The 25,753-nt window shown below is 38.4% G+C and overlaps 1 protein-coding gene across 2 annotated transcripts in view; it reads right to left on the minus strand.

Annotated features, from left to right (window-relative positions):
* The window catches only part of LOC116288447 (E3 ubiquitin-protein ligase rnf213-alpha-like), a 56,834-nt gene that overhangs the window by 13,500 nt on the left and 17,581 nt on the right, over positions 1 to 25,753 (minus strand). The window contains exons 23-60 of one of the 2 annotated variants that reach the window (XM_089033026.1): positions 24,806 to 24,923; positions 24,257 to 24,492; positions 23,918 to 24,000; positions 23,152 to 23,300; positions 22,558 to 22,647; positions 21,951 to 22,121; positions 21,420 to 21,580; positions 20,643 to 20,865; positions 19,958 to 20,313; positions 19,452 to 19,610; positions 19,007 to 19,169; positions 18,623 to 18,687; positions 18,327 to 18,462; positions 17,053 to 17,160; positions 16,654 to 16,739; positions 16,344 to 16,532; positions 15,329 to 15,440; positions 14,332 to 14,675; positions 13,740 to 13,890; positions 11,794 to 12,478; positions 11,239 to 11,509; positions 10,420 to 10,619; positions 9,041 to 9,204; positions 8,369 to 8,548; positions 7,792 to 8,006; positions 7,191 to 7,302; positions 6,981 to 7,081; positions 6,156 to 6,335; positions 5,682 to 5,930; positions 5,255 to 5,372; positions 4,581 to 5,027; positions 3,630 to 3,740; positions 3,465 to 3,554; positions 3,159 to 3,212; positions 2,066 to 2,269; positions 1,274 to 1,355; positions 426 to 460; positions 72 to 175 (exon numbers count right to left, since the gene is read on the minus strand). In XM_089033026.1, coding sequence (XP_088889152.1) covers positions 72 to 175; positions 426 to 460; positions 1,274 to 1,355; positions 2,066 to 2,269; positions 3,159 to 3,212; positions 3,465 to 3,554; positions 3,630 to 3,740; positions 4,581 to 5,027; positions 5,255 to 5,372; positions 5,682 to 5,930; positions 6,156 to 6,335; positions 6,981 to 7,081; positions 7,191 to 7,302; positions 7,792 to 8,006; positions 8,369 to 8,548; positions 9,041 to 9,204; positions 10,420 to 10,619; positions 11,239 to 11,509; positions 11,794 to 12,478; positions 13,740 to 13,890; positions 14,332 to 14,675; positions 15,329 to 15,440; positions 16,344 to 16,532; positions 16,654 to 16,739; positions 17,053 to 17,160; positions 18,327 to 18,462; positions 18,623 to 18,687; positions 19,007 to 19,169; positions 19,452 to 19,610; positions 19,958 to 20,313; positions 20,643 to 20,865; positions 21,420 to 21,580; positions 21,951 to 22,121; positions 22,558 to 22,647; positions 23,152 to 23,300; positions 23,918 to 24,000; positions 24,257 to 24,492; positions 24,806 to 24,923 — 6,702 coding nt within the window. Of the gene's footprint in view, positions 1 to 71; positions 176 to 425; positions 461 to 1,273; positions 1,356 to 2,065; positions 2,270 to 3,158; positions 3,213 to 3,464; positions 3,555 to 3,629; positions 3,741 to 4,580; positions 5,028 to 5,254; positions 5,373 to 5,681; positions 5,931 to 6,155; positions 6,336 to 6,980; positions 7,082 to 7,190; positions 7,303 to 7,791; positions 8,007 to 8,368; positions 8,549 to 9,040; positions 9,205 to 10,419; positions 10,620 to 11,238; positions 11,510 to 11,793; positions 12,479 to 13,739; positions 13,891 to 14,331; positions 14,676 to 15,319; positions 15,441 to 16,343; positions 16,533 to 16,653; positions 16,740 to 17,052; positions 17,161 to 18,326; positions 18,463 to 18,622; positions 18,688 to 19,006; positions 19,170 to 19,451; positions 19,611 to 19,957; positions 20,314 to 20,642; positions 20,866 to 21,419; positions 21,581 to 21,950; positions 22,122 to 22,557; positions 22,648 to 23,151; positions 23,301 to 23,917; positions 24,001 to 24,256; positions 24,493 to 24,805; positions 24,924 to 25,753 lie in introns of both variants that reach the window. The other variant, XM_089033025.1, reaches the window with a different exon arrangement.

A 25,753-nucleotide genomic window follows, 5' to 3' on the forward strand; every position in this document is an offset into this window, starting at 1 on the left:
TTGGACTGGACTGGTCAATGGTCTGGACTGAAAAGTAACAACAAGGATCTAAATGGATGTTTCTCGCGTACGTTCGTGCTGTTCTGTTGCCTGAAGTTAGTCTATGGTTGAGTCCACCAATTGCCTTCCCACAGCCAGGTTCCCTGCATCTGCTAGATTCTGTTGGCTTTCCGCACTGGAATAGCACAAAAAGAATGTCAAAAAATCAAATATGAAATATATAATTATACGACTCAACAGTGCTAACAGTTTCAATTTATTTCCGGGAGAAAAAGGAATGTTATCGAAACCAACGAAAACATTTTTATTACTGACGAGATATTCATCAGTGAATACTACAAACATTGTCCAGATGAGGTAACAACGTACATTCAGGGAGGTGTACAGTCTGTGAATTCGTACTATTTTATGCCTGACGTTCTTACCTCAGTCACAAGATAAGGATGACCATTTTCACATTCTTTGAGAAGGTAAATGAATAAACGTTAGTCTTTGAACAAGATTTGATTCTCATAAAACAGGGCCGAATCTAAGCGATAAGCACAATATTTTTAACAAATACATCAGGCTTAGCTATATATGTTCTGTTCCCTAATAAGACACGACTGGAGCTGTAGAACACGAAAAGTTATAGAAATCACAACCTTTTTTTCTCTACAGCATAAGGAGGCTCGAAACGGTTTTTCTAGTTCCGATGACGTAGAACTTGCAAAATGAAAATTTTGTCTTCAAAAATTCTAATATTCAAACCGAAAAAAATCAAAAACTGTGCGGTGAAATTTCTTCGAATTTTGCATACATGGCTTTGGCTTGTGTTTTCGAAAACTTAAGGAAAAGTTTAAAAAATTATGTAAGAGGGAACTATTCCAAACAAATGTTTTTGATTTTTAGGAATTCATTCTTACAGTTTTTTTTTCTATTTTTTGTCAAAAAGAAGATTACGATACAAAGTTTAGAATATTCCGGTTTTAAAAAAATTTCACCTATTGGCTCCCGAGTTATGATTTTTTAAGTGAACATTTTTGATGGCATAACAAGGCTCCTGAAGTTGTCATAGTAACGTCTTACGAATTTTTTTCATGTTCATGCATCGTGATCTTTGGTTTATGGTCTTTGGCTTTCCGGGTTTACGTGCTGTCGTATTATAGCCATATTATTATTATTTAGTTCATAATTGTGAGTGAAGGCACAAAACACTTTCCAGCCTCCTTAAGAAGACACATGATTACTAATTATACTTTGTGCGATTACTCCTAAATGTATTCCTGCTTACCATACAAAACACTACTGCCACCAGCTATTGATGCCCTTACATACTCTAGAGGGTCTTCGGGCATCGTTGGAAGAAACGAATCCTACCAAATAAATAGTGAAGAATGTAATCAACCATCTGTTTAACAAATCGCTCATAGATTTCCATTGTCTGTCCTCTTATTGAACATAGATAACGTCTCAAAACGTCAAGTGGAACAACGAGCGCAGCGAGTGGTTTCACTGTAAAATTTTTGAGACGTTATCTTTGTTCAATAAGAGGACAGACAATGGAAATCTATGAGCGATTTTTTACGATGAAAAGAAAAACTTCTAAATACGTTTGATGAAGAAGAAGAAGAAGAAGAAGAAGAAGAAGAAGAAGAAGAAGAAGAAGAAGAAGAAGAAGAAGAAGAAGAAGAAAAACCGGATTCGAGCGCGCGCTGGATCCGTGCGCGAGCAGTTCGTCATTTTATTTGTCTGTCCTCTTATAGATCATAGTCGTAAGCCAATCAGATTGCGAGAATACGCTCTGTTATTGTAAAAATAAAATTGGAGAAATGTTTTCCTATCTCGATATTTGGGATTCCCTTAAAAAATGCTTATTTTTCGGAACGCCGCAATTATGAAAAAAAGGACGATCTATTTTAAGGCATGAACAGGAAGTGCGCACCGTTGGTTCCCTGGGATACTAGCCTCTTAGATGAAGGAATTACCCACGTTACCTAACCCACGAAGTTCAATCTCGACATGGAGCCATTGTTTCGAGGTCATTCAAGTGAATTCCTTAAAGGTCTATTATTAAGACACTTACGTTCATAGTATCAGGCCGTAAAGCAAGACTAACAAGAGGCCCCAACAGGTCATCATTTTCCCGCGAAAACAACACAGCAGCAAGATGAATGACAATCTCCAACACGCTCGTGTCCCACGGTGTCTTTCCAGCCAGAACATACATGCTTTTAATGCTGCTTTGGGATTGAGTTTCAGAAATAAGTTCCACTGCTAATTCGCGTGCCTATATTGTAAGAAAATCGAAATTTGTTAGTTGGATCCTAGCTCGATCATTGACTTTATTCAAAAATAAGTTAATAATTTTTTGAGTTTTTTTAATGCGCGTCGCCAATTTACCAACGTGTCTTCTCCCAGTGATAAAGAGAAGTCGTTAAGCTGAGCACTGTTGGTCTTTGAGAGAGCAACATCTGGTTTTTCAGTTGAAGGTCATCTGCTTACGACCACAGGTAGCCCAAGCTTGGTTTCTGTGGTGTCCTGTTAAATAATTATTTCTTACTGGTGGGGAAAAAAATCTTAAAACGGGCTAAATTCAAAAAATAACCACGCAGAGCAAAAGAAGTGTTATTTCTCAATGACCGGGTAAAATTTCAAGGCTTTATTTCACGTTTCAATGATTTTATTGAAATTTTTGGTGAATCTCCATACATTTCCTTATAACAGGACACCACAGAAATCAAGCTTGGGCTACCTGTGCTTACAACTGACGCTAACCGTGGTGCATACTACACCTCGTATCTCCATCATTGGTCCTTTGTAAAGGTACTTAAATAGGGATAATGAAGAAAGCAAGCAATAAATGCGAGCATAATAAAATCACTTTTATTTAAGTGTCTAGTCGTTCTAGCGCTTTCACACTAATTGGGGACACTTTTCACTCACACGCCCTACCACTACATTTAATATTCTATGCACACAACGCTCAACTCAATAGTTTCTGAAACCTCTACCTGCGGGCAAAAAGTACACTTTCGAGTTCTCGAAACTGCCCGTGATGCACACATTCTTTGTAATCTGATTTAAACTAGATAGGCCTTGGGCTTAGACCCTCACATTCGAGAACTTTGACGTTGGCTATTAATTAACCTACTACATATGTGCCTGATGATACAAACCTTGTTGTTTAAATATGCAGAGTCCTGAAGGAACTTTTCCAAATTTTGCCTTGCCTGATGTAAAATGTATAAAGGACAGCGCTGATTAAAAATCATCGAGAATAAATAAATATTGGGCTTTTTAGATCTGATAGTGCAAATCAGGACTTAAAGTTACAAAAACATCAAGAAAAATGAGAAAAACACACGGGCCACAAAATAGTTTTGGTTTAAAGATGCATGGAATATGAGGATCCGAATATAAAAGGCTTAATGACATTATGCTTAAAAGACAAATAGGCGCAATATGATCATGATTTATCTTACTATTGGTGTCACATGTCGATCTGCTGTAACCTCTTGAAATATTCCCAATAGCAAGACTGCACTTGCTCTTTCAACAGTACCCTTCATTTCCTGGTAACGAATACAGCGAATTAAATTAAATTCTATGCGTCGGCAAAAACATCACAAAATCAACTCAATTTTTACCTTCAGCTTATCCTCTACTCTGCTCATGTCTCGACTGACTAAGGATCTGGAGATCATTTCCCGCAGGTCCTGATATTGAATCCCATAGACTAGGAATCTGTCTTGCGTTACCTATTAAAAAATATCACTCAGTGCGCACGTTTCATTGATTAGTTTTGGGACTATTAATCGTGGGATGTATGAGAAGCACATCGAATGTTTGAAAATCGAAGGGGAAATAAACAGAAGATAGAAAAGGCAATGAGCAATAAAAAGCGAAAATTACTAGTAATGTTCAACGTCCAGCGATAACATGTCGAACTATGAGCAAAAACTAAAGGCGAATATTCAATCTTACTGTCGTTCTTCTCTACTCTAACCGAGAACATTGAAGTCTATTTTATTTTATTTTTTATATGTGTAAATATACTTTCATTTTTTCTTTCTCTTTCATCATTCCATCTTCTTGAATAGCTTTACGTACTTTCAATACATGTAACTCAAATTCTATTGTTTTCGATTTGTAATCTGATTGGTTGACAAACTGGAGTGTTCACGGTTAGAGTAGAACGACAGTAAGGCACACCATTGTAACAGCTTTAAGATCGGAAGAAAAGAAAAAAGGACTTCGAATCGATGCTTTGAAGCGTAAGCAATAGCATCTTTCGAAAGAAAAATATATATTTTCCAATATTCGAGGCAAGCTCAAAATAATGATCCAAAATAGGGACCCAATTTTATTAATTTAGGTGTCGAGTACGGTAAATACCCCCTCCCTCTTTAGAGATCTGTTGAAATGTTCAAGACTAGGTGTCTAATCTGACTTTCAGTTTTAGAGATATTTTTTAAAGGAATATTAAATCCAGGATTTCACGTCCAGAGATTGTGGGTGCCGGGTAACCCCACCCCTCCAAGTCGGGTCCTGTTAGATAGCAATTGTATTGACTTTATTTCTTCTTTATGACAACTCACCTTGACAGATGCTTTTGACTCAGGCGGCAAAATCCAATCGAATTCGCTATTTTGCGCCAAGTTGTTGATGGACTCAAATCCATACTTTCTGGAAAGCTGTTTGAGCAGAAACAGCCTAGGGGTTGATGTCACTGTCGACGGATCTTGCAAACATAATCTGCGTACTTCAGCAAGAAGCTTACTAAAGTGACTTTTCACATCGGGGTGTGACCATTTCTGTTCGTCCTGCTCAGATTGGCGTTGATAAATCAGCTCCGCAGTTAATGACAACACAACCCTACTACGAGCAATTCCTTCCAGCCAATTGATACTTAGAGCTTGCTGGCTATTCGGTTTTTGTCCATAAAACAAGCTGAAAGCCGTTTTGCAGTCTTTTGTGATAAGGCGTAGTTTCTGGTCAAGAGAAAGCTCGCAGGTTTCCTTAGCAAACTTGCCACTGATAGCATCCTGAATAAGTTGGGTGTTAAAATCGAAATTTAGAATTGCAGCATTGCTTGTTATTTTTTGGGTTATCTCTCGTAGGGATTATCATCGTCCAGTCACGTCTTTTAAAAAGACTAGGGCCCTCCCTCCCCCCCTCCCCCCCCCCCCCCGGGCCCCCCTCCCCCCCCTCCCCCCCGGGTGTCTTTATTTCATTAGATAGATCAGTCTTGTTCGGCCGTTGACAAACTTACTTCCATACACTGGACACACATGACAAAGACCTCGACAGCGTGTTTAACATCCTGCACGTCTGCAAAGCTTCGAGCTTTAGTAATAAAGTCATCCATATACTTCTTCACTTGTTTGTCACTAAAGAATCAAAATTGATAAAACGAATATGTTAACTCGAGACCCTATTATTTCAATAAAATGGGATAGTATTAGGTGTTAGTAGAGCGGATTGAGTTTGTCACCTGTCATGTGAGCATCTCCCAATGGAACATGCACAATAGAAGTATTAACTTATTATCATTATTATTATTATTATTCACTCCCCGCAACAATCCTCCCCCCCCCCCCCCCCACCCTACCAACAACAAAAATCAACTTTTAATGTTAATTGGAATAGAAATAGGCCCACAGGTTCACTATAGAGTAATTTAATGTTGCTTGTCCTACCTTGATCTTAAGAGCTGTTGCAGCAAGAACGACCTGACAACAGGTGTTGAATCTACGCCATAATCCGGAAAAGGCGAGAATGACTTTGTGTTTGAGCCCTTGTCTCCTGTTGCGAAACTCATAAGAAGATCGAACGTGTCCTCTTCCAATGAACCACACGGGAAATAACCAAAGCAAAACAGTGAAACCACCTCCATAAAGTAGGAGTTACAATGATTTCGAAATTCCTTCACGTTTTCTATTGCATTTCTGTGAGGAGTAGAGGGAACGATTGACAGAATATTAAATAAAAAAAAGATACTTTTATCCATCATTAAGTGTTTAGCCCCATTTCTTGGTGTCTGACCTAACAAATTTGAAATTTTGGCCACTGTCAAATTTTCCCAACCCCCTACCCCCTAGATGTGGATAACATTTATAGCTGCCATCAATGAAAACGAAATCATTGAAATGTCTTGTAATATTTGTCCGTACCTCATAGTTTTGGATTCGCTGGGTACATAATCAGCTGGAAATTGCGCCCGGCATTTTGGACAAGTAGAGCGTTCACTAGACCAACGTATAGCGCACTCTAAACACGTACAGTGACCACAAGGCGCAACAGAAGGTAGTTCAACCTCACGTCCACAAATGGGACAAGTCATTGCATCGGAACTAAAAATAAAGGAAAAAAAGTTGAAAGAATGGGTGACTGAAGTAAAGGAAGAAAGACTGGCATTTGAAAGGAATAAAGGAAATAAAGATCGAGGAAGCAAGTTAAGGAACGAAATAAAAACTGAAAGGATATGATACATATGCGTAAAATAATTATCAATCCCAGTTGTCAATAATGACGATGATGATGGTGGTGATAATGATGACAAAAATAATGACGGTGAAAATGATAATAATGATGGTGATGATGATGGTGATGATGCTAATAATGATGATGATGATGATGATGATGGTGGTGATGATGCTAATGAGGATGATAATGATGGTGATGCTAATAATGATGATGATGATGATGGTGATGATTATGATGATGGAGGTGATGATGGTGATGATAATGTTGTTGATGATGATAATCATGATGTTGATGATGTTAATAAGCATGTTTATGATGATAATGATAATAATAACAATGTCAAGATGTAGATTTAGATGAAGATGTAGAATGCCCTCAATTTTTGGGGCGTTGGAAACGACTGGAACTTAGAGTACCACAAATGAAATAACACCAAAGAATTTCGAGTGAAAGATGTTTGCATGAAATGGAATGGGAAAAAATGGACGGGAGGAAAAAAGGATAATTCTCACCACTTGTTTCGTCTACTGAGATCGTAGCTGCAGTCCAGTAAGAACCTTTCTAGTCGATGAACATACGTGACTTTCAAGAAATTTGGATCTTCTCCGAGTACCTAAGAATATATTGGAGCCTTGGCATCAGCTTTATTTATACAATTTGGAATGTGGAAAAACGGAAGAATTACTCTAGTATTACCACTCCTTACGCAAGGACGTGATTACCTTCCAAAGCTTATTAACATATTGAGTGATTTCGTCATCATTCAGTTGTCGGCAAGCATTGCACACGTCATCGATGAATAGTCTAACAACATTCAAACGTTGCCACATCAACCTAAATATAAACAGTAGTTTTAATTGTTAGGAATATCAGTGGTAGACATTGATGAAACCTATCATATCTTTTAGTTTACTTAACTAGTGCATATAACCCCTGATTCAATGGTCCCCTTCACTGTTCCCTGTGCCATCTTGAAAGGTAGCCACTGTCCTCAATTTGATGCACAGGCACGGTTTCATGTGCCTCAGTATTGAGCTCTTTAGCTTGGGCGTAATGTTTTCTCTTTTCAGGCCACGTGTCATTCCCACGAGTATTATTTCTTTGTTTAATGGTTGTGCATGAGAAGACACATGTATATGGATACAACTCAAGCAAAGAATCCTATTCTCAATAGAATGACACATGACATGAAATGGGAAAACATTACGCCCAAGGTAAAGAGATCTATTTACTTCAGGTAAGATCAATACTTTTCGTTTCGTGGTCATTCAAGTTAATTCGAGAAAGGTCAAAATGCACTTTATTTGAATCTTGGTCACTTACCAGATCTTCTTGAGCAACTCCTTTTCCTCTTCTTCATATCGTTCAGTCTCCACATAGGTCTTCGAGAAGACATCTTTTGATGTCATAGTTTCAATGGTTTTTCTTACATTTAATACCCTTCCACACCATTGATTCCTGTGCTCATTTGTGTCTAAGTCTTCAGACCTGGGTTCTAGTGTTTCCAAACAGGCCAACAGGCCTGCAACGTCGATACCCTAAGAAAGACAAGAACTGTATTAAGGTACCAGGGCGGACCTTCGCGACCGTGTTCACTAAAAAACCTCATACCGCACTTAATACTCATATAATGTCTATAAAAGTAGTTAGTACACCGTACACAGATTTCAACCATGTTGATTATTTCCAAAAAGACCGCTCATTTTCAAGAGGTTCCTGAAACAAAGTTCCTTTGGGTAAATGAGTTTATACGAATACGAAAAAGAGTATTAGTTGAAGTGCTGAACTCTCTCTCGTTTGCTACAAACAACTGGCACCATTTTAAACATTAGCTGCAAAGAAAAATATGATGCAACCTTATTCAATAGTATGCCAATTCACTTTTTTCAACAAAACCTACCAGAGGATGTGAGCTACTTGATAACAATTGCCGTAACCTAGGTTCTGCTTTGATCAGTTGATGAAAATTGTTGATCCTTGCTTGAATACGATCGTACGTTACGTGAATAGCAGCAAAATCTAAGGCAACCTTTTCTTCACTTCTCTTTTGAAAGTCCATCAAAATAGCGTTGCAAACGAGCTTGAAACAAACAAACAAAGTAATGTTTAGTTGAAAAAAGGAACGCTTTATTACTTATGCAGCGTCCTTTTCGCTTGCTGATAGTAAAAAGAGAAAAAAAGTGATAGGAAACCTTAAATGTCGTGTTAATTTTCAAATTCATTTCGTTTTTCGAAGAATAAAATGTCAACTGACTGATGAAGCGTTCCTCAAAACAGCCACCACATAATGCAATACATTTATACAACTTCGGAATGGCTAATAGCGCTCTCCCCCATTTGGGGGGGGGGGGGGGGGGGGGGGGAGGAGGGAAGGGGAGGGATACGGTGGGGGAGGGAGGAGGGAAATCAAGAAATAAAGTTTTTCATATAAAAAGTGTTACACTGTTATGCAGTGAGTAAGTTGCAGTAAATTCTAACCTCTAGTGAATCTGACAATAAATCTAGTTTCAATCTGTTAAGGCGTCTAGTTTATTTTTAGATTATTTTGTTGAGATTTTCAAATGATACGAACCTCTATTTCTTTGTCTGGGGCATCGCTGCTAGGCTTGTACACAATGTGAACAAAGTCATGAAGATATCGCATAACGGCCACCTCTTGTTTACCCTCTTCTATGATTATCTTAAAAATTTGGCTGAGCTCTGAGCTCTCCAATATATTACGTAGCTTCTGCTCTTCTAAAGAAAATAATATTGATAGGTATTGAATCATATTTATAAAATAATTGGGATACTACGCGCGCTATGATTGGTCGAAAACCATGTTTGATGAGAGTATCAAAACACGCTGTCGTCATTTTTAATCTATCGCGCGCGCACATTTAGAAATTTACACATTTACACATTTAGACTAAAGTGAGCCTGAACTTTAAATGTAAAATTCAACTCGTGAATCGAAAATCCAGAATGCCCCGACCATTTAGTGAGGATTCAAGATGGAGAATGGTATTTCAGCGTTTGTTTTATGCCAGAACCTTCGAGGAAACACGTGATATTTCTTTTAGTCTAAATGTGTGAATGTCTTTTTTCGGTGGACAACGTTAATGACATTGACTGTATAAAAAATACATAAATGAATGAATAAATAGATTAATAAACCTGGGACACACCTAATTGCAAGAACGTTGTCATATAAAAATGAAAATAAAAAATAGGATATTTTTTTCAATAATGAGCAATAATGGCAAAAAGCGCCAAGAACTAGACTTTCGTATGAGTTTTGATCCCAATTTTCGTTTTGGGTTAACACTCAAAACCTTTTTTTAACAGTTAGAAACTGATGTACTATGATAAAATGCCTGTTTGAAGCAGTATTTTCAATTGCACAAAGGTGTTTTGTTGCATTTGTGTTAGAATGTTGCTTTGTCAGGCTTTTTTATAGAAAATATATGGGAAATAAGCAAATGAAGGCCTAAACCTCATTTTCGAATAAAACTTTTGCTTTGGGTTAACACTTTGATTCTACTTTCATTGGTCATCTCCACTTCCAAACAAGTTAATTAAACTTTCTGAATAACGAGATATTAGCCTTGTACAACGCTCACTGCTTGAATACGAAAAGAATTCTCTCTTAATTAGTAATACTTTTAATATTATGATTCTAAAGCTCCCTAGATTGATGAAAATACCTGTTTCAGTATATACTAATGAGGAAATATAAAAAATGTCAGTCTATGCCTTCAAAAGAGTGAAATATTAACTCTTGTTTTGCTCAAAAGATAATTAATTCCTATTTGTTTAATTTATTTTTCATTTCCATATGACAACGTTCCTGCAAGTAGGTGTATCCACTAATGCTTAGTTATAAAATCTAATTGGAATTTAGATAACAATAATACTATTAATAATAATAATAATAATATCTTATTTATATAATCTTTGTTTTGTTCTTACTTGAATGACTCGAGACATCAGATGCTCCTCTCATCAGGTCATCGATCAAACTTTTGATCAGCCACGAGAACGGAAAACGGCAACAAAAAGCATGTCTTCCACGGCCTGACACGGCAACCTGTTCATGGGTTGAGGCACTTTTGGAGGGGTCATAAAATATCTTACACAATCGATCATTGTCAAAAATAGAGTTCCATAACCTGCGCAAAAGAAGAATATTCAAGTTATGTCATGTAACAGATAATTCTAGTTGTGGATCCGTTTTTTAGGAAGTTTGCAGAGGATTGTATGGGTATTGTCAGGTATTCACACATCAATGAAGAGAAACGAGTCCACGTGCTATGTTGAGTTATATAAGAAAGTGGGTAACTTTGAGAACCCGGGAGAAGTGCTAGGAGAAGCACGAGTCGTTGGAGTATGTACCTACGCGCATCTTAACGAAAACTTCCGTCAAGACGTACCCAATCGAATGCTAAAATTAATGTGTATATTTTTTTTAGAACCTTCAGTCGTAGATCTTAAACGTGTAGTAAAAGCTGCAAAGGGCTGTTTCTTTGGCTTTGCCCTTGGTAAAGGTCATTCTTTATCATGATATCTTTTTCTCAAACCTAAGCGTTTTATCCGAAATCCTACATTTAATAAAAAGTCTCTCCCATTTCTCCCAATTGAAATTGAGCCTCGAGACAGCCAACGAGGGCTCTTCAGTACTTATGTCAATCTCTGGTTTCCACGGAGGCTTGGTTCTCATTAAACGGGATACAAGAACTCATATTACATCAATTTACTGGTATTACTCGAATTTTTTTAAAACCCTGTTACCTGCATATCCATGGACCGTTTTCTGAGTCATACAGAAGATCGAGATTACAGTCTCTGTCTACGCACACCAAAACTTTGGCCACCAAAGGTTCTATCTCAGATAATATTCTGTGGTGTAATGCCTTCACAAAGGTGCCATGCTCGTGTACGCTAATTTCTTCGAGTGCCTCGCGATGAACCCAGTCGAATGCTAGATGACCAGCAATTTTGTTCTTTTTTTCTAGAAGCTCGTAGATCTTAGAATGTAAAATACTTGCAAATGATGGTTCAACTGTAATGAAATAAAACACTGAAAATGTGAGCTCTTGTTAATGATGAAACTTTGTCCAGAGAAATCAGCTTATCTGAGTAGGTTAACTGCGAACTTCAACGCTAAACCCTGGTTCACAAGAGCAATACAAATCCAAACGTAAGCAATCTTCACGAGTGAAACACGGATGCAAATTAACATATGCAAGCGCAGTAGTGCTCGTTTACATCTAAAATATTTTTGGCGTTTGCATTTCTCGTGTAAGCCAGGCTTAAGGATTCAAAAATGAATAGCCGTTAACTAACCTGGTAAACTGGCATAGTTCTCGGGAAGAAGTTTTAAAAGTATGTTTATTCTTTCGGTCGTCCTGTCCAGCATTGAAGAGTGATCTCTTAGCCGTCCAGCTGCAGACTGGATACTTTTACGCAACAACACCACAACATCAACCTTATTTTGAGATTTCTGTTCTGCATCTTTCCTTGATTTTTTGTGTACCTCGTGATCACCTGGATGTTTATGCTCAGGTTGGGCTTTTTCTTCTGAGACTTGTTCTGGAACGCTTTCGTTTGTTTCCATTGCTTCTGTATCAATTCTCAAGTGATGAGCATTGTTTTCATTGAAAGTAATAGCAGGAGTCTGTTTATCATCATCAACAGCAGCAACATCATCATCGTCATCTACCTCCATCACTGTATCTTCTTTCCCACTTTCAGTTTCCTCTCTCGCGTCTTCTCTTTCCGGTTTTTCCTCTGCAACAACTTCTTCCATTTCTATATCTTGGTAATTTACCTCTGGTTTAAGAAGGCTACTAATAGACTGATCAAGAAGGCATTCTATTGGGGGAAAATGAATAGTCGGAGGACACAAATCATCTATGTGAACTGATTCCCACATGCCACCTTGGAAACCTACGAAGTTTTTGCATCCCCCTTTGACACGGGGTAGCTGCGCGATGATCACCAGGTTGACAGGCGGTAGTTTAGTTTGATCCTGTTACGAAGATAAATAAAATTATTATTAAAAAAAGGAAAAAAAAAAAAAAAAAAAAAAAAAAAAAAAAAAAAGAAAAGAAAAAAAAAAAAAAAGAAGAAAAAAGGCAAAAAATGACTAATAAATTTTGTGAGAACCAATTGAAAGTTTTACAAGAAAAGGAACATCCATGACTTTCAAAAGGAGAGCTACAAATAAGAAACGAGTTGCTACAAATAAGAAACGAGTTGCTGCAAATAAAAAACAAGTTGCTGCAAATAAGAAACGAGTTGCTACAAATAAAAAACGAGTTGCTACAAATAAGAAACGAGTTGCTACAAATAAAAAACGAGTTGCTACAAATAAGAAACGAGTTGCTACAAATGAGAAACGAGTTGCTACAAATAAGAAACGAGTTGCTGCAAATAAGAAACGAGTTGCTGCAAATAAGAAACGAGTTGCTGCAAATAAGAAACGAGTTGCTACAAATGAGAAACGAGTTGCTGCAAATAAGAAATGAGTTGCTACAAATGAGAAACGAGTTGCTGCAAATAAGAAACGAGTTGCTGCAAATAAGAAATGAGTTGCTGCAAATAAGAAACGAGTTGCTACAAATTAGAAACGAGTTGCTACAAATAAGAAACGAGTTGCTACAAATTAGAAACGAGTTGCTTCAAATGAGAAACGAGTTGCTGCAAACAAGAAACGAGTTGCTGCAAATAAGAAACGAGTTGCTACAAATAAGAAACGAGTTGCTACAAATAAGAAACGAGTTGCTACCAATGAGAAACGAGTTGCTGCAAATAAGAAACGAGTTGCGGCAAATAAGAAACGAGTTGCTGCAAATAAGAAACGAGTTGCTGCAAATAAGAAACGAATTGCTGCAAATAAGAAACGAGTTGCTACAAATGAGAAACGAGTTGCTGCAAATAAGAAATGAGTTGCTTTTTCGACGATTTCTTAACTAAAGCAAATTGTAATCGATCTAAAGTATTCTATTTTTGTAGAAAAACGTCTCGTCTGCTTAACAGATTTCAATTTGACGTATTTGCGTTTTCTCGGACAAAATACGAACGACTTTCTTTGTGGCACTTCTCAAGATTGCAGACTGCATAAAAACCATAAGAGCCCCTATAAATCCTCCGACCCCCAGGCGATAAAGAAAGACCAGTACCTAACGAAAAATATATACCGATTATATAATAATGAATGTTCTCAGTCATCCAGTTAGTAAATAAAACCGGAATCGAGCAGTCGCAAACGCAATTTTGTCAGTCATTACCATTTGGTTTTCAGTAAGCATGTCGGCTCGTTTTAGACGCTGACCCATGAGTAAGTGACGGCTGCATGAAAGGAGGTTAAAGTTTTCATCACTTGAATCACACTGCACAAGAAGTATTCCTTCATTCCTGTTTAATGTTTGAAGAAAATCCCTAAAGGGTCAAAAAAAAAAAAAAAGATTTCTCACTATCTTTATTATTTTAGCACATTATCATAAACATCAACATTACTAACTCACCACCATCATCAACATCATAATTATCATCATCATGATTATCTTCCCCATCATCATCACCATCATGGTCCTCACCACCACCACCACCATCACCATCCTCCACGTCATCACCACCATTTATAACACCATTAACCCCATCACCATCATCATTTTAATTATCATCATCTTCAAGATTGTCATTATTATAAATATCATGATTATCATCATAACCATCATCATCATTATCCACGTCATAATCACGTGTCATTATGCATTCATCTTAATAAACTGATCTACACGAGATAAAATAAACCTGACGTAAACCGGTGACCAGCAAGAATAACAACTAATTTGCGACTAAAAACATTAAAACCCATACCTGACTTGTTTTATAAACTGTTGCTCAGTTTGAAACTGCTGTAAGGTAAGGAGTTTAGCATAACAATGCTTGATTCCGGCTGCCTTGCATATCTCTGTCATATCATTCTCGGATAACATTCGGGAATGCGTCGATACCTGTGCCAAAAGACCAAGGTGGGACCTAGATGCATCGTCCGTTCTCAAAGCGTTTTCTAGATATTTCACCAAACTGGTGTGTTCTTGTTTCTTAAAGTAGACATCTTGAATGTACTGAACTTGGTCCTTGATGGCAGTGTTAGATAGCCGTGCGATAGCGTCTGGGGTGGCACACTTAATTAAAAGGCTTTTACATTTGTCCATTATCTGCCAAAAAAATGTCAACAGAGACAAGTTTTTTAGGTGTGCCAACTTTATTTGAGTGTGCCAGTATCTGTGCGTGTCGATTATCATTGCTCGAAATAATGCATCGGCAATTTACGAAATCGTTGGAGTGTATAATGACATACAGGTATTTTAAGGGTTAATGAGAAGTTTCGTTGCATGTTGCATACTAACCCCGAAATAGACTAAAGGGTAATGTGAATCCAATTAGCGAAAAGTCACAACAATATGGAAATTTTCCTAACGTGTAGTCTGCACGTTTTTCCGGCATTATTCCTTTTGTGCTGACATTATTTACATATGACCTGCAATAAATTTCATGCTTGGTATGCAACATGCAAAATGCAACGAAACCTTCACCAGCTTTTTTGGGTGAAAAATCTGTATAACATAGACTGAAATCAGTCTCTGAATGGATAGACCATTACATACCATTACATACAAAATAAACCGATATTCGTAATAAGTTAAGATTGCAATTAAGAAAAAAGCATTCTGATTTAGAGTCTCTGACGCCGCAGGAGTAGCATGAGAGATTAAAAAAACTAGATACTTTCCAATTCCCTTTTCGTCGTAATTCACTTCTCTATAGCCCCGGTTCCCTGTAGCGGATTTCTGCTTTATACCTTGCTTACATTTTCCTCGTTCAAGTGACCGCCATTACCGAGGTCTGAACAAACTTGAAGTACCATTGATGGTATGGTGTCATCATGATAGCCAACAAAGGCATCCCCGATCTCAAAATGTCTATAAACAAAAAGCATACTTGACACAAATTCTCTTTCTTTTGGTGATTAAAAATTTAACTTTACTTTGTAAATAAGATAGCACACACTTTCATAAGTCTGAATTATAAATTATGATTGGGTGACGTTTTGATTGCCTCAAATGAAAAGTCACACGGACATGCTGTGATGTGACCATGACGGTACCGTGTACGGGCATTTTCATTGGCTGAGCAATGATCTCATGCGCTGTGATTGGTTCAAAAGTACTGATTCCTTAGCGTGAAAAAATCTACTCTTACACGCAGTCTGGTTCATGGCACACTAACCTACTACTCTTCCCAGTAGACCGAGGTAGTTGTGATTTTTTAATCGCCTTCGTAGCGTCTGTTATGTTATCCGCAAGTACATTTCAAATCGACCACGTGATGCCAATGTTGTACCACGAGGACAAGTTTTTACACCACGTGATCAAAATTCAGTCAAGTTTTAATCACGTGGTGTAAAAAACTTGTCCACGTGGTACAACATTGGCATCACGTGGTCGATTTGAAATGTACTTGCGGATAACATAACAGACGCTACGAAGGCGATTAAAAAATCACAACTACTTCGGTCTACTGGGAAGAGTAGTACAGTGTAACCTACTTATCAGGTTCTTTATTTATAAAATTCCACCCCGGCTCAACTCCCCTCCTATTTCTCCTTCTTTTAGCCCGGAGGGGGAAGGTCGAGGTAAGGAGAACCTAATAGAGAGTTTTAGATTGACTTTTTTCCTCCCCGCAAACGGCAAACGTGACCACGTTTTCATCGTTTTCCTGTATTTTACTTTACCTTTTACAAAACATCTCACCAAGCGCAAATACTCTTTTGTTTTTCTACTACTTGGACTTTTTTGCGATTCTTTTTCAGTAATTTAACTTACTTTTGCCCTTTATGACGTGGGACTTGAGCTGACGCAAAGCTTCGAGCCCATTCTCTGAGGACTTTCACAATGTCCAGCTGCGCTTGATCCAGGCTCTTGGACGTCACCAGGTAATGCTTTTCAAGGCGATTGATAAGTGGTATCGGAAATTTCTTGTAAACTACATCTTGCTCAGCAACGACAATGAGTCTAAAAAGAATTTGAAATAAGTTCAAGTGTGATTCAAGCAAATCAACTACAACAGTGGGCATACTTGTCTTCCAGTCGTGAAGGTCTAACGAATACAGTTTATACAGTTGATGTTAAATACCTGAAGTCATTGTCAACTCTGCATTTTACTCTGTGGCTGCCAAGACCAAGATCCACGTACTTTTGATCGGCACAGTAAACGTAATACTAAGTGAAATAAAAATAAGAAGAAAGAAGGCACTCCATTTCCTTGGCTTTTCAATGACAATCTAAATTAAAATTTTGATCTTCAGCCTGTTCCATTATTATTATTTCATCAGGGTTGGTTTTAGGTTGGGAAGGGAGAGGGGCGATAGGCCCGCAGTCCCCCCTTTTTAGTCTACGGACCTCCTCTAGTTTCGTTTTCCATGGTCAGCGGTGAGATTCGCCGAGCGCCGAAACTTCACGTGCCCTTCCTTATCCCTTTCTCAGATTCCTGGATCCTTCCCTTTCCATTATTTTTCTTTACAGATTTATATACCTGATTTAGAACATCATAAAGACTCTCATAAAGCTTCTCCAGATTAAGCAGTATAACTGTCCGTCCTGTTTCCATACACACTTTTATTTGGTTGATGTTTCTGCAAACCTGTAGAGTAATATGCACGTAACGAATCAGAGTTTTCGAATCGTTCAATAAAGCTCTGTTTTTAGATAAACACAGAGATACACCAGTGCATCAAAAATACCCAAGGGCATGGAGAAGATTTTGTAGGGGTCACGAGCGGTGGTTGGTGTCATTTTTCAAAATGGTCTTAGTACTCTAGATTGTTTTTGACCGTTTTCACAGCTGTTTTAAAAAGATGCTGTCGGTCGGAGATCTGAAAAGAGCAATCTGAGACTAAACAACTTTTTTTTTTTTTTTTTTTGCTTTAATGTTTTCTGGCTAAAATACGAAAAATCACATTTCTGAAGGTCGTGCTTCATTTACCAATCTAAAAGGAAACTAGGTTGTTTGGCTGTGAATATATTACAATATGAAGTGAGTTACTCGGTCTCAAATTTCAGATCTACAACCAACGACGTTTTTTGAAATATAGGTGTATGAATAATAAATACATCGCAATGAGCAGCACATCGGGCAGAATGGCTATTGTTCTCGGCGACATGTACTTACAGTTAAGTGATTTTCAAAGATGGGTATAATTTATGAATATATTATAAGAAATGCATTATTAACCAGCTTTCGCTAACACTGATTGGTTTGACCCAAGACAAAGATCCTGTCAATCACGAATGATTGACAGCACTAATTCCCTTGAGTCAAGCAAGTCATGTCAATCAAAATGTTTACTGAATTTCGAATAAGAATTAATTATCAAACCTGGACTCGTGATATGGATAAAGAACACATAGAAGTCACCATGTCAGACAAGCAACAGCGATGTCCGAAAAGAGAAGATTCGCGAGAAACGACAGAAAAGAGCAAGGAACTGCTATTTAAAAAAATGGGCATACTATCTTTCCTCTTATAAGCCCCCACCCCTAAGAGCAGTTGTGGTCCTTTTCCCTTGGTAAGCCCTTGAATTCATTTCACCTGTTCAGATTATGAATAATAATAATAATAATAATAATAATAACAATAAAAAAAGAATAAAATGAGTAAAAATAATTATGAATTTCCAAAGATTAGGAAAATTTATTAAGCCCCCAGCTTCTAATCAGCCCCCAGCCTCTAATAAGCCTCCAGCATCGATCGAAAAGCACAGAAAAAGAATACGTCCCCAGTGCATGGGGTTAATTGAAATACGGTACCTGTGTATATTCCTGATCTTTAGGAAAACTGCTCCCGAAAATCACAACATAGTCCTCCTTGTTTTTATTAAGCTGCTGCTCCACAATTCTAAGGGCGGAGTAGTTCTCCGTCAAGACAAGAAGGTAGCGACTTTCACTGCGGAAAAAACACATATAGATTGATCATTCAGCATGTCAAGTATCATTAGTTTGATTTACATAAAAAACAAAACAAACAGCAGCAGCAGCAGCAGCAGCAGCAACAACGACAACAACAACAACAACACATTTACAGACAGAACAAAATACTTTCTTACCCAATAGTGTTTTTGCGATCTAGACTAGCTGTTAGCAAGTCCAACGTGTTTACTGCCTCACGTTCCTAATCACAAAGACAAAACACAATCTGGTTTTATTCTACTTAATTTAAGGGAGGGAAACTGGTGGAAAACTGTACTATCAATTTTGATTAGTCTATTACAATCCACTTTTCCCGCTCTTTTCGGTTCTTCCGGTAGACGCGTGTACCATTTGTCGGAAGTCAAATTTTTCCGCTCTTTTTTTTACCAATAGAAAACAATTTCCGACCGGATGGATTGGTTTAAATGGTAAACCCCCCAGTTGTCAGCTGGGTCGCGTTATTATGAAAGCGGGTTTAAGACTACAGATATAATACATTTTTTCAAACTACAGATGAGTACCCGCATTCCTTCATCACTTCCACGAGTCACGCGCTTTCTAAAGATCTCTACGGCATTGATTTCATCAAGCCCGCCAAAGTTCCTTCTAATGGCACGCTCAAGTTCCTTCCAGTTTGGTTTTCTGCCTTCTTGCGCTGCAATGCTGTACACCATCTTTACGAGACTACAAGATGAAAAAAAATAAAAATAGAAACTTGGACAAGTCTTGGACAAGACATGTTTAGTTACAAAATCGCTGCAAATGCGTATACTTGGTCACTAGTTAGAACTACGTGCTCGACCCGACCGCCTCGCTTCGATAGTACGCTCATTGAGAATATTACCGCTGGCACATAGGCGTTAACTGAATTTAATAAGAGCTATTTTAAGGCACCATTTGACCTCAAATTGAAAGTCTTCACAAATATTTCCCTCAAATATTTTTTCTACACATAAAATACTTTACCTATAGAAGTCACGCAACCCAAAAAACTCGTCTCTCCCAGATTGCCGCAATGACTCAAATTTCTTTTGTTTCCTATAAAGGTCAGCATAACCAGCAGCAAGTTTATTAAGTAAAGATGACAAGATAGTCTGTACATCTTCTCGTTCGGCGCAGATTCCCCTACATAATCAAAGAAGTATATAAGTAGTTTTTCCCTCCTTCTTTTTTTATCATCACTTCAGAAGGAGATAATCGTCTAATATTCGTCCTCATTCTCGTATCCAACACCTTCTCAGCCTTCTAACGAAAATCGTTTTTTCGTTGAGAAGGGTCTGGGTACGAGAATGATTCGTCCTGTGAAAATGTACCAGTTGACCCCTTTGGAACAACGACAGCGCGCGAAAGTAACCAGTGTGAGGCCTCACTTCCTCTCTTTTCGTGCGCGCGGTTACGCTTAATACTCCCCCATTCCAGCTGTAGGTCGAGGACGCTTCTATAACTAACCCCTACTCTTTTTAGCTTCATACCTTGCGCTGTCTTCCAGCTCCTTCATACTGGGCTCAGCACGCACTAACATCAAGCCTCGGTTCATCTTAGCGGGGTCTAGAGCCCAGTTTGATATTCCTATAAAAGCTACTCGAGTGGGTTTCTCGTTGGTCTCGGTGATGTCATCAGATGACGTCACTCCATCCTCTAACAAGGGGTGAAGGGTTTTCAGCGGCATCAAAGGTGAATCCTCTGCTAAACCAACCTCGTCTAACACTACTACTGATGCGTATCGGCCGTCTGGATTATTGTCTTGCAACCGTCGACATTGTCTGAACGTTGCAACGATACCCTCAGGAGTGGAGAGTGGGCTGCATTGGTAGGATACCATATGAGCCTGAGGAAATAAGGTTATAAATTCAGCCGACGATACGAAAACAACAGAAATAACAACAACAGCAAGAGCAAGAGCAACAACAACAACAGCAACAGCAACGACGACGATGACAATAAAACAACACTGATTAGCAGCAACAATAGCAATAACAACCACAACCACAACCACGTGGAATTTTCTTCTATTATCATCGTCGTCGTTGTTGTTGACGCTGTTGTTGTTATTGCTGCTGTTGTTGATGTGCATACAGCGACAGCGACAGCGACAACAACACCGACGACGATGACAATAGAAACAACAACAAGGCTGGGAGAAATTTCCATAGTTACCCTCTTAAATGTCTTAAAGAGTTGAGACTTGGACGCATCTCCTTGCATATTGTCAGCCACAACTGTCTTGGCAAGTGATTTGGAGCTGCCTGGTTTACCGATGACGAACAGAGGGATACGAAGCTCGATACAAACCACCATCATGAACACGTTCTCACTGAGGGCTGTGTTACGAGCGATGTTGGGACCCAGATTGAGTTCTTCAATCAACACCTTCTGACACCTAGAACACAAAAAATCAACAGTGCTTCCTTACGTGAGGGTGAATAATCCCCTTGCTCTAAGTCCTTATCCGGAGGTCAAAGAATTGAAAACATATTATCAAGAATTAAAGATTTTCAAGCACTCGATGAGAATAAGCCCATGTTTAAATAATAAAATTAAGATTAAATTAATAAAGTTCATTTAAGCACAGGCCGGACTGATCAAAGTCAAGGCTAATCCAAAGATCGAATTGGAAATTAGCGTGCAAGGTTTTGCTGATGGGGGAAAATGGGGGGCCCTCATTTTTTTTTAGTGCAATATGGGGGCCTTGAATGGTCAAAAGGAAGATTGGGAGGATTTTTTAAACGATTGAAGGGGGTACCCGAAAAACATGAATCCTATTAGGTTGGGGTCTGGAAAATTTTTGCATCAAGAACATTTTCTCCTCCACCCTCTCCCCCCCCCCCCCCCCCCACCCCCTCCGACTTAAATAATGACTGGTCCCTAAGGAGACTACAACCAGCAAGACGGCTGTTATAAACTATAATATGAGTTATAATTACATATTCTCACCTGAGAATTTCTGTCTTCATTTGTTTTTCGTTTATGTTATTCTTCAGCGGAAACTCGCACGCTGATACAACATTTCTTCGGAAGTCAGAACGCTGACGTAGCTTTGCGTGATAACAAACACCAAGGCTTAAAAGCAAAGACCACGTGACCCTATCCACACCCTGTCAAAAAGAACTTCAAATCATTTGTCTTATTTATCTTAGTCTTACAGTGCTTCTCGATAGCACGCGCGGAATCGTACAATTTGCCGTCTCGACAACATAAGCTTTTGGTAGACGTCAATGAAATTGCTTCTATGACAATTTTGTCTTTGCAAAACCATATTTTGGTGGACGGTAAATTAAAGTGTTTCCATGTCGTTGTCGGAAAACACAAAAAAATTTCAAGGGCAGTCATGGAAACGCCTTGATTGGCATCCACCACAAAAACTACGTTGCGATTACGATTCCGCGCGTGCTATTGAGAAGCACTGCAAGGGGAAGACCTTTAGAGTAGTACAACTTTATTCATACAGGCATAAGCCAGGTATACCTCTTCTTTTTGTGTCTCTTTCTCATCTTCATTTTCGCTTTTCTCGTCGTCGCTCTTAGGCTTTTCACTTGAGGTAGCCTGGGGTCTAAGCAACGAATGATGTTCGTAGAACCACGTCATGATAGTCATTGCTCTTTCGACATCCCGTAGACTGACGAAACTACATTCATCCTGTATTTGAATCCATACAATTATATAATAAGTTAGTAACACATGTTTTAGTGGGGATAAGGCGGGATTTGCAAGGTGAAAGCTGGAAAAACGTACTTATGTCCTCTCCTTTTAAGTATAGAGTTTGCACGTGACTTCACGGCGGCCATGATGGGGTACCAAAACTTTATATTTTCTATCCTCGGGGAATTGAACTCTATTACTATGTAAAAACTGTGCAGAAAGTTTCTATTGTTTGGTACACCAATACGGCTGCCTCGTCAAGGGAAAGAAAATGCTCTATGAAGGTACCAAAACCTAGAAACAAAAGGGACGCAAATTCCATCCCCATTCTCCTTCCCAGTCACCCTGTATATGTAGAGAACTGTTTCATGTTTAGGAATTTCTTTATCTTGGGCTACGATATGTCAAGGTTTTTCCATACAAGCTTACCCACCTGTTGTTCTCTCATGTGTCTTTGTGCTGCAGATAGAACAGCGGATATTGCTCTTATTAGTGCTCCATTACCAGGTATGGTTTTCTCTACCTTCAGAAACAAAGAGATTCTTTTAGAATTGAGAATTGAAGACATGGGTTTGCCATCATGTTTTCTCTGTCTCTTTCTTTTTCTCGATCTTTCTTTTTTCCTTAGACACTGTTTTCTTCGTAATAATGATAATAATAAATAAATAAAATAAATAAATAAATAAATAAAATTAAAAAAATTAAAAATAAATAAATAAATGAATAAAAAAAAAAAAAAAAAATGATGATGATAATAATATTTTAGTCGGTCACAGCTAGCCTGCCCGACTGAATGTAATTATGCCTAGGCATCTTAAGTATACAAATGCCATAATAATAATAATAAAGACAGTAATAATAAATAAATAAATGATGATAATCATATTAATATCGTTATTTGAACTGTAGAATGTATCAGATAGCTAAACGTGAAAACTAACGAGAACAAAATTAACACATGAGCAGAAATTTAAATGATAAAACTACTGTGTGTAAAACATATGTAAAACATGTATAAGTAAATCACCTGGTCGTTACGCACGTATCTGCTGACAATTTCACAGATGTACCTCTCTTCTGTTTCGGGCCTAAGCTGACCAAAGTCCCAAACTAAAGGACGTATGCTTTCAGGCAGGGAATGGACACGATAGACAAGGTGGCGCAAAGGAATTTTGCCTGTAACATGAAGAAATAACATTAAAAAAGTATCATAGGAAGAATTTCATCTTTTCCGACGACATAGCCTGCCGCCATGATGGACAAGTTTAACAAAGGTTTCTTTTTATTTATTTATATTTCAGCTTCAGTCTTTCTTTTCTGTTTTGCATTTATCATTCAACATGGAACTCATGTCTTTTGTCATTTTGTTTTCTGGAGAATGCTTGCACCATCTTGATTCCTAGACTCGCCATCACTTGTGAGCCGAGATTGCTAGATCTCTCCTCATTCAAGGGCTTTTCTCCGGGTTCTCTGGTTTTCCTCCCTCCACAACTCATTGATACAATAAATTCCAATTCGGTCTGCGAGTAAACCGCGTCCTGACTCAGATCAACCCAGAGGTTGTTTCAGGGTTCGATCTGTAAGTTAGCCGTGCCCTGACTTAGATCAACCCAGAGGTTGTTTCAGGGTTCGATCTGTGAGTTAGCCGTGCCCTGTCTTAGATCAACCCAGAGGTTGTTTCAGGGTTCGATCTGTGAGTTAGCCGTGCCCTGACTTAGATCAGCCTAAAGGTTGTTTCAGGATTTGATAAAATTTCAAGAACTTTATCGTAATAATATTGATGCTCGTTTTACCTAGTCTTTCTTTAGTTTTATCTGCTTTGACGCTGTAGCCTAAACCAGCAGACTCTAGCTTTTCTATCATCCTGTTGCTATGCCTGCGGCAAATAAAACGAACAAACAAACAAATGAAAAAAAGAACAAACACTTTTTCTTCCACACCATTAAAAAACGTGTGGAAAAACATGACTGACATTGATTTCTGAAAAGTGACAATCCTTTGTTAATGCCTTTTTTACAAATGTATTGCAAATTCGATTATTGAAAGCTGTGTTTAAAGACTGCATTGTGGTCTTTCCAAGCAGTTTCTTATTTAGTAAGACCATACGGCAAACTTTTTTTTCAGTTTGTCACCTTCTATAAGGATTGCAGGCAGCGATGAAGTGCAGCCGTTGTAGCCCCTCTCCCACTGGTTGCCCATTGATTCTTCGATCAACCATAACTTCCTTTATCATAGGTAGTGCATCAGTGGTGTTTGCTTCGTCGAAAAACAGCACCGTGTCAATTTGATGCTCCTCGTTCCTCCTAGCCATTTCTTCTGCTTGCTCCACCTTTCTGCAGATATCTTCGAATGATGTGCCTCCATGGACCTTTTGGAATAGAGAAACAAGCCTGTCTGTCAGGGTAGCAACTGTGGCGTAGGGGAAGTACACTCTTCTCTCACCTTCCTGGGCTCTCGAGTTCGATTCCCAGACCCGGAATCACATGGTGAGTATAGTTTATTGGGACTCTCTCTTGATTCAAGGGTTTTCTTCGGGTTATCCGTTTTTTCCCCCCTAACCTAACACGCTAAATTCCAATTCGATCTGTAAGTTGGCCGTGCCCTGACTTTGATCAGCCCTGAGGTTGCGTGTAACACACGCCCACAGTCGACAGCTCAAAACAACCGCAACAGCACTATACCTTCATCACCAGCATATTCCGCGGACCGTTTATTCCAGCTTGAAGAGCACACATGTATTGAATCAAACGTGTCTTGCCGCATCCAGTCTCTCCCATAATCACCACAGGGATACCACATCTAGTCAATAAAGAGAATTAATATTGCACAAGGATTTGTCAATTGCTTACTGTCAATCACGTGACTTTTTTTAGTTTGGGGGGGGGGGGGGGGGGGGGGGGGCAAACAAGTGGTTGACTGAGGGGCATATAGTGGATGTTAAGTCAAAACATGTTAAAATAAGTCGTCAAGCTATTTTATTTGACTATTTCTTCGAAATGAAACCAGAAAACAAGAGATCAAAACAACCTTCAAGATTCTACAAGCCATTAAAAACGCGGCTATTACCGGAAGTGATCATGACGTCTATTGATAGCAACTTATAGATCTTTTACCTTGCACGTAATGTTTTCCCATTTCAGACCACGTGTTATTCCCTTGAGTATGATTTCGGCTTTGTTTAGTGTTTGTGCAAGAGAAGACAAATGAATATGAATACAACTCAGAGAAAGAATCTTATTATCAAGAGAATGACAACTGGTCTGAAATATTGGAAAACATTATACCCAAGAAAAGAGTTCTATTCGTTCATGACAAAAGCGGTATAAGTAATAGAGAAATGACAGATATCATATTTGCACCTTGACAAGGAAAAGAGGCAAATAGGTCAGTTTATCGATGTAGCGACTTATATTAGTCCTGCTTCGGTTATATATGATTTGAATAATAAGAACATTTGACTGTAGTGTAGATCAAATGAACAGCTATTTAGAAGAATTGTGTATAGGTGAAATGTTTGGCAAAACACAAAACCAAGAGCAGATTTTGACACCAACATCACTTGTACAAGGTCGTTTTCCTGTGTTTTACATCATTACTATTTTGGTCTATCTTCTCTGGTGCGCTACTTT

This window comes from Actinia tenebrosa, unplaced genomic scaffold (genome assembly GCF_029948245.1).
Source record: "Actinia tenebrosa isolate PJP-AT-01 unplaced genomic scaffold, QUT_ActTen_1.0 PGA_scaffold1__47_contigs__length_23844297, whole genome shotgun sequence".
Taxonomy (NCBI): domain Eukaryota; kingdom Metazoa; phylum Cnidaria; class Anthozoa; order Actiniaria; family Actiniidae; genus Actinia; species Actinia tenebrosa.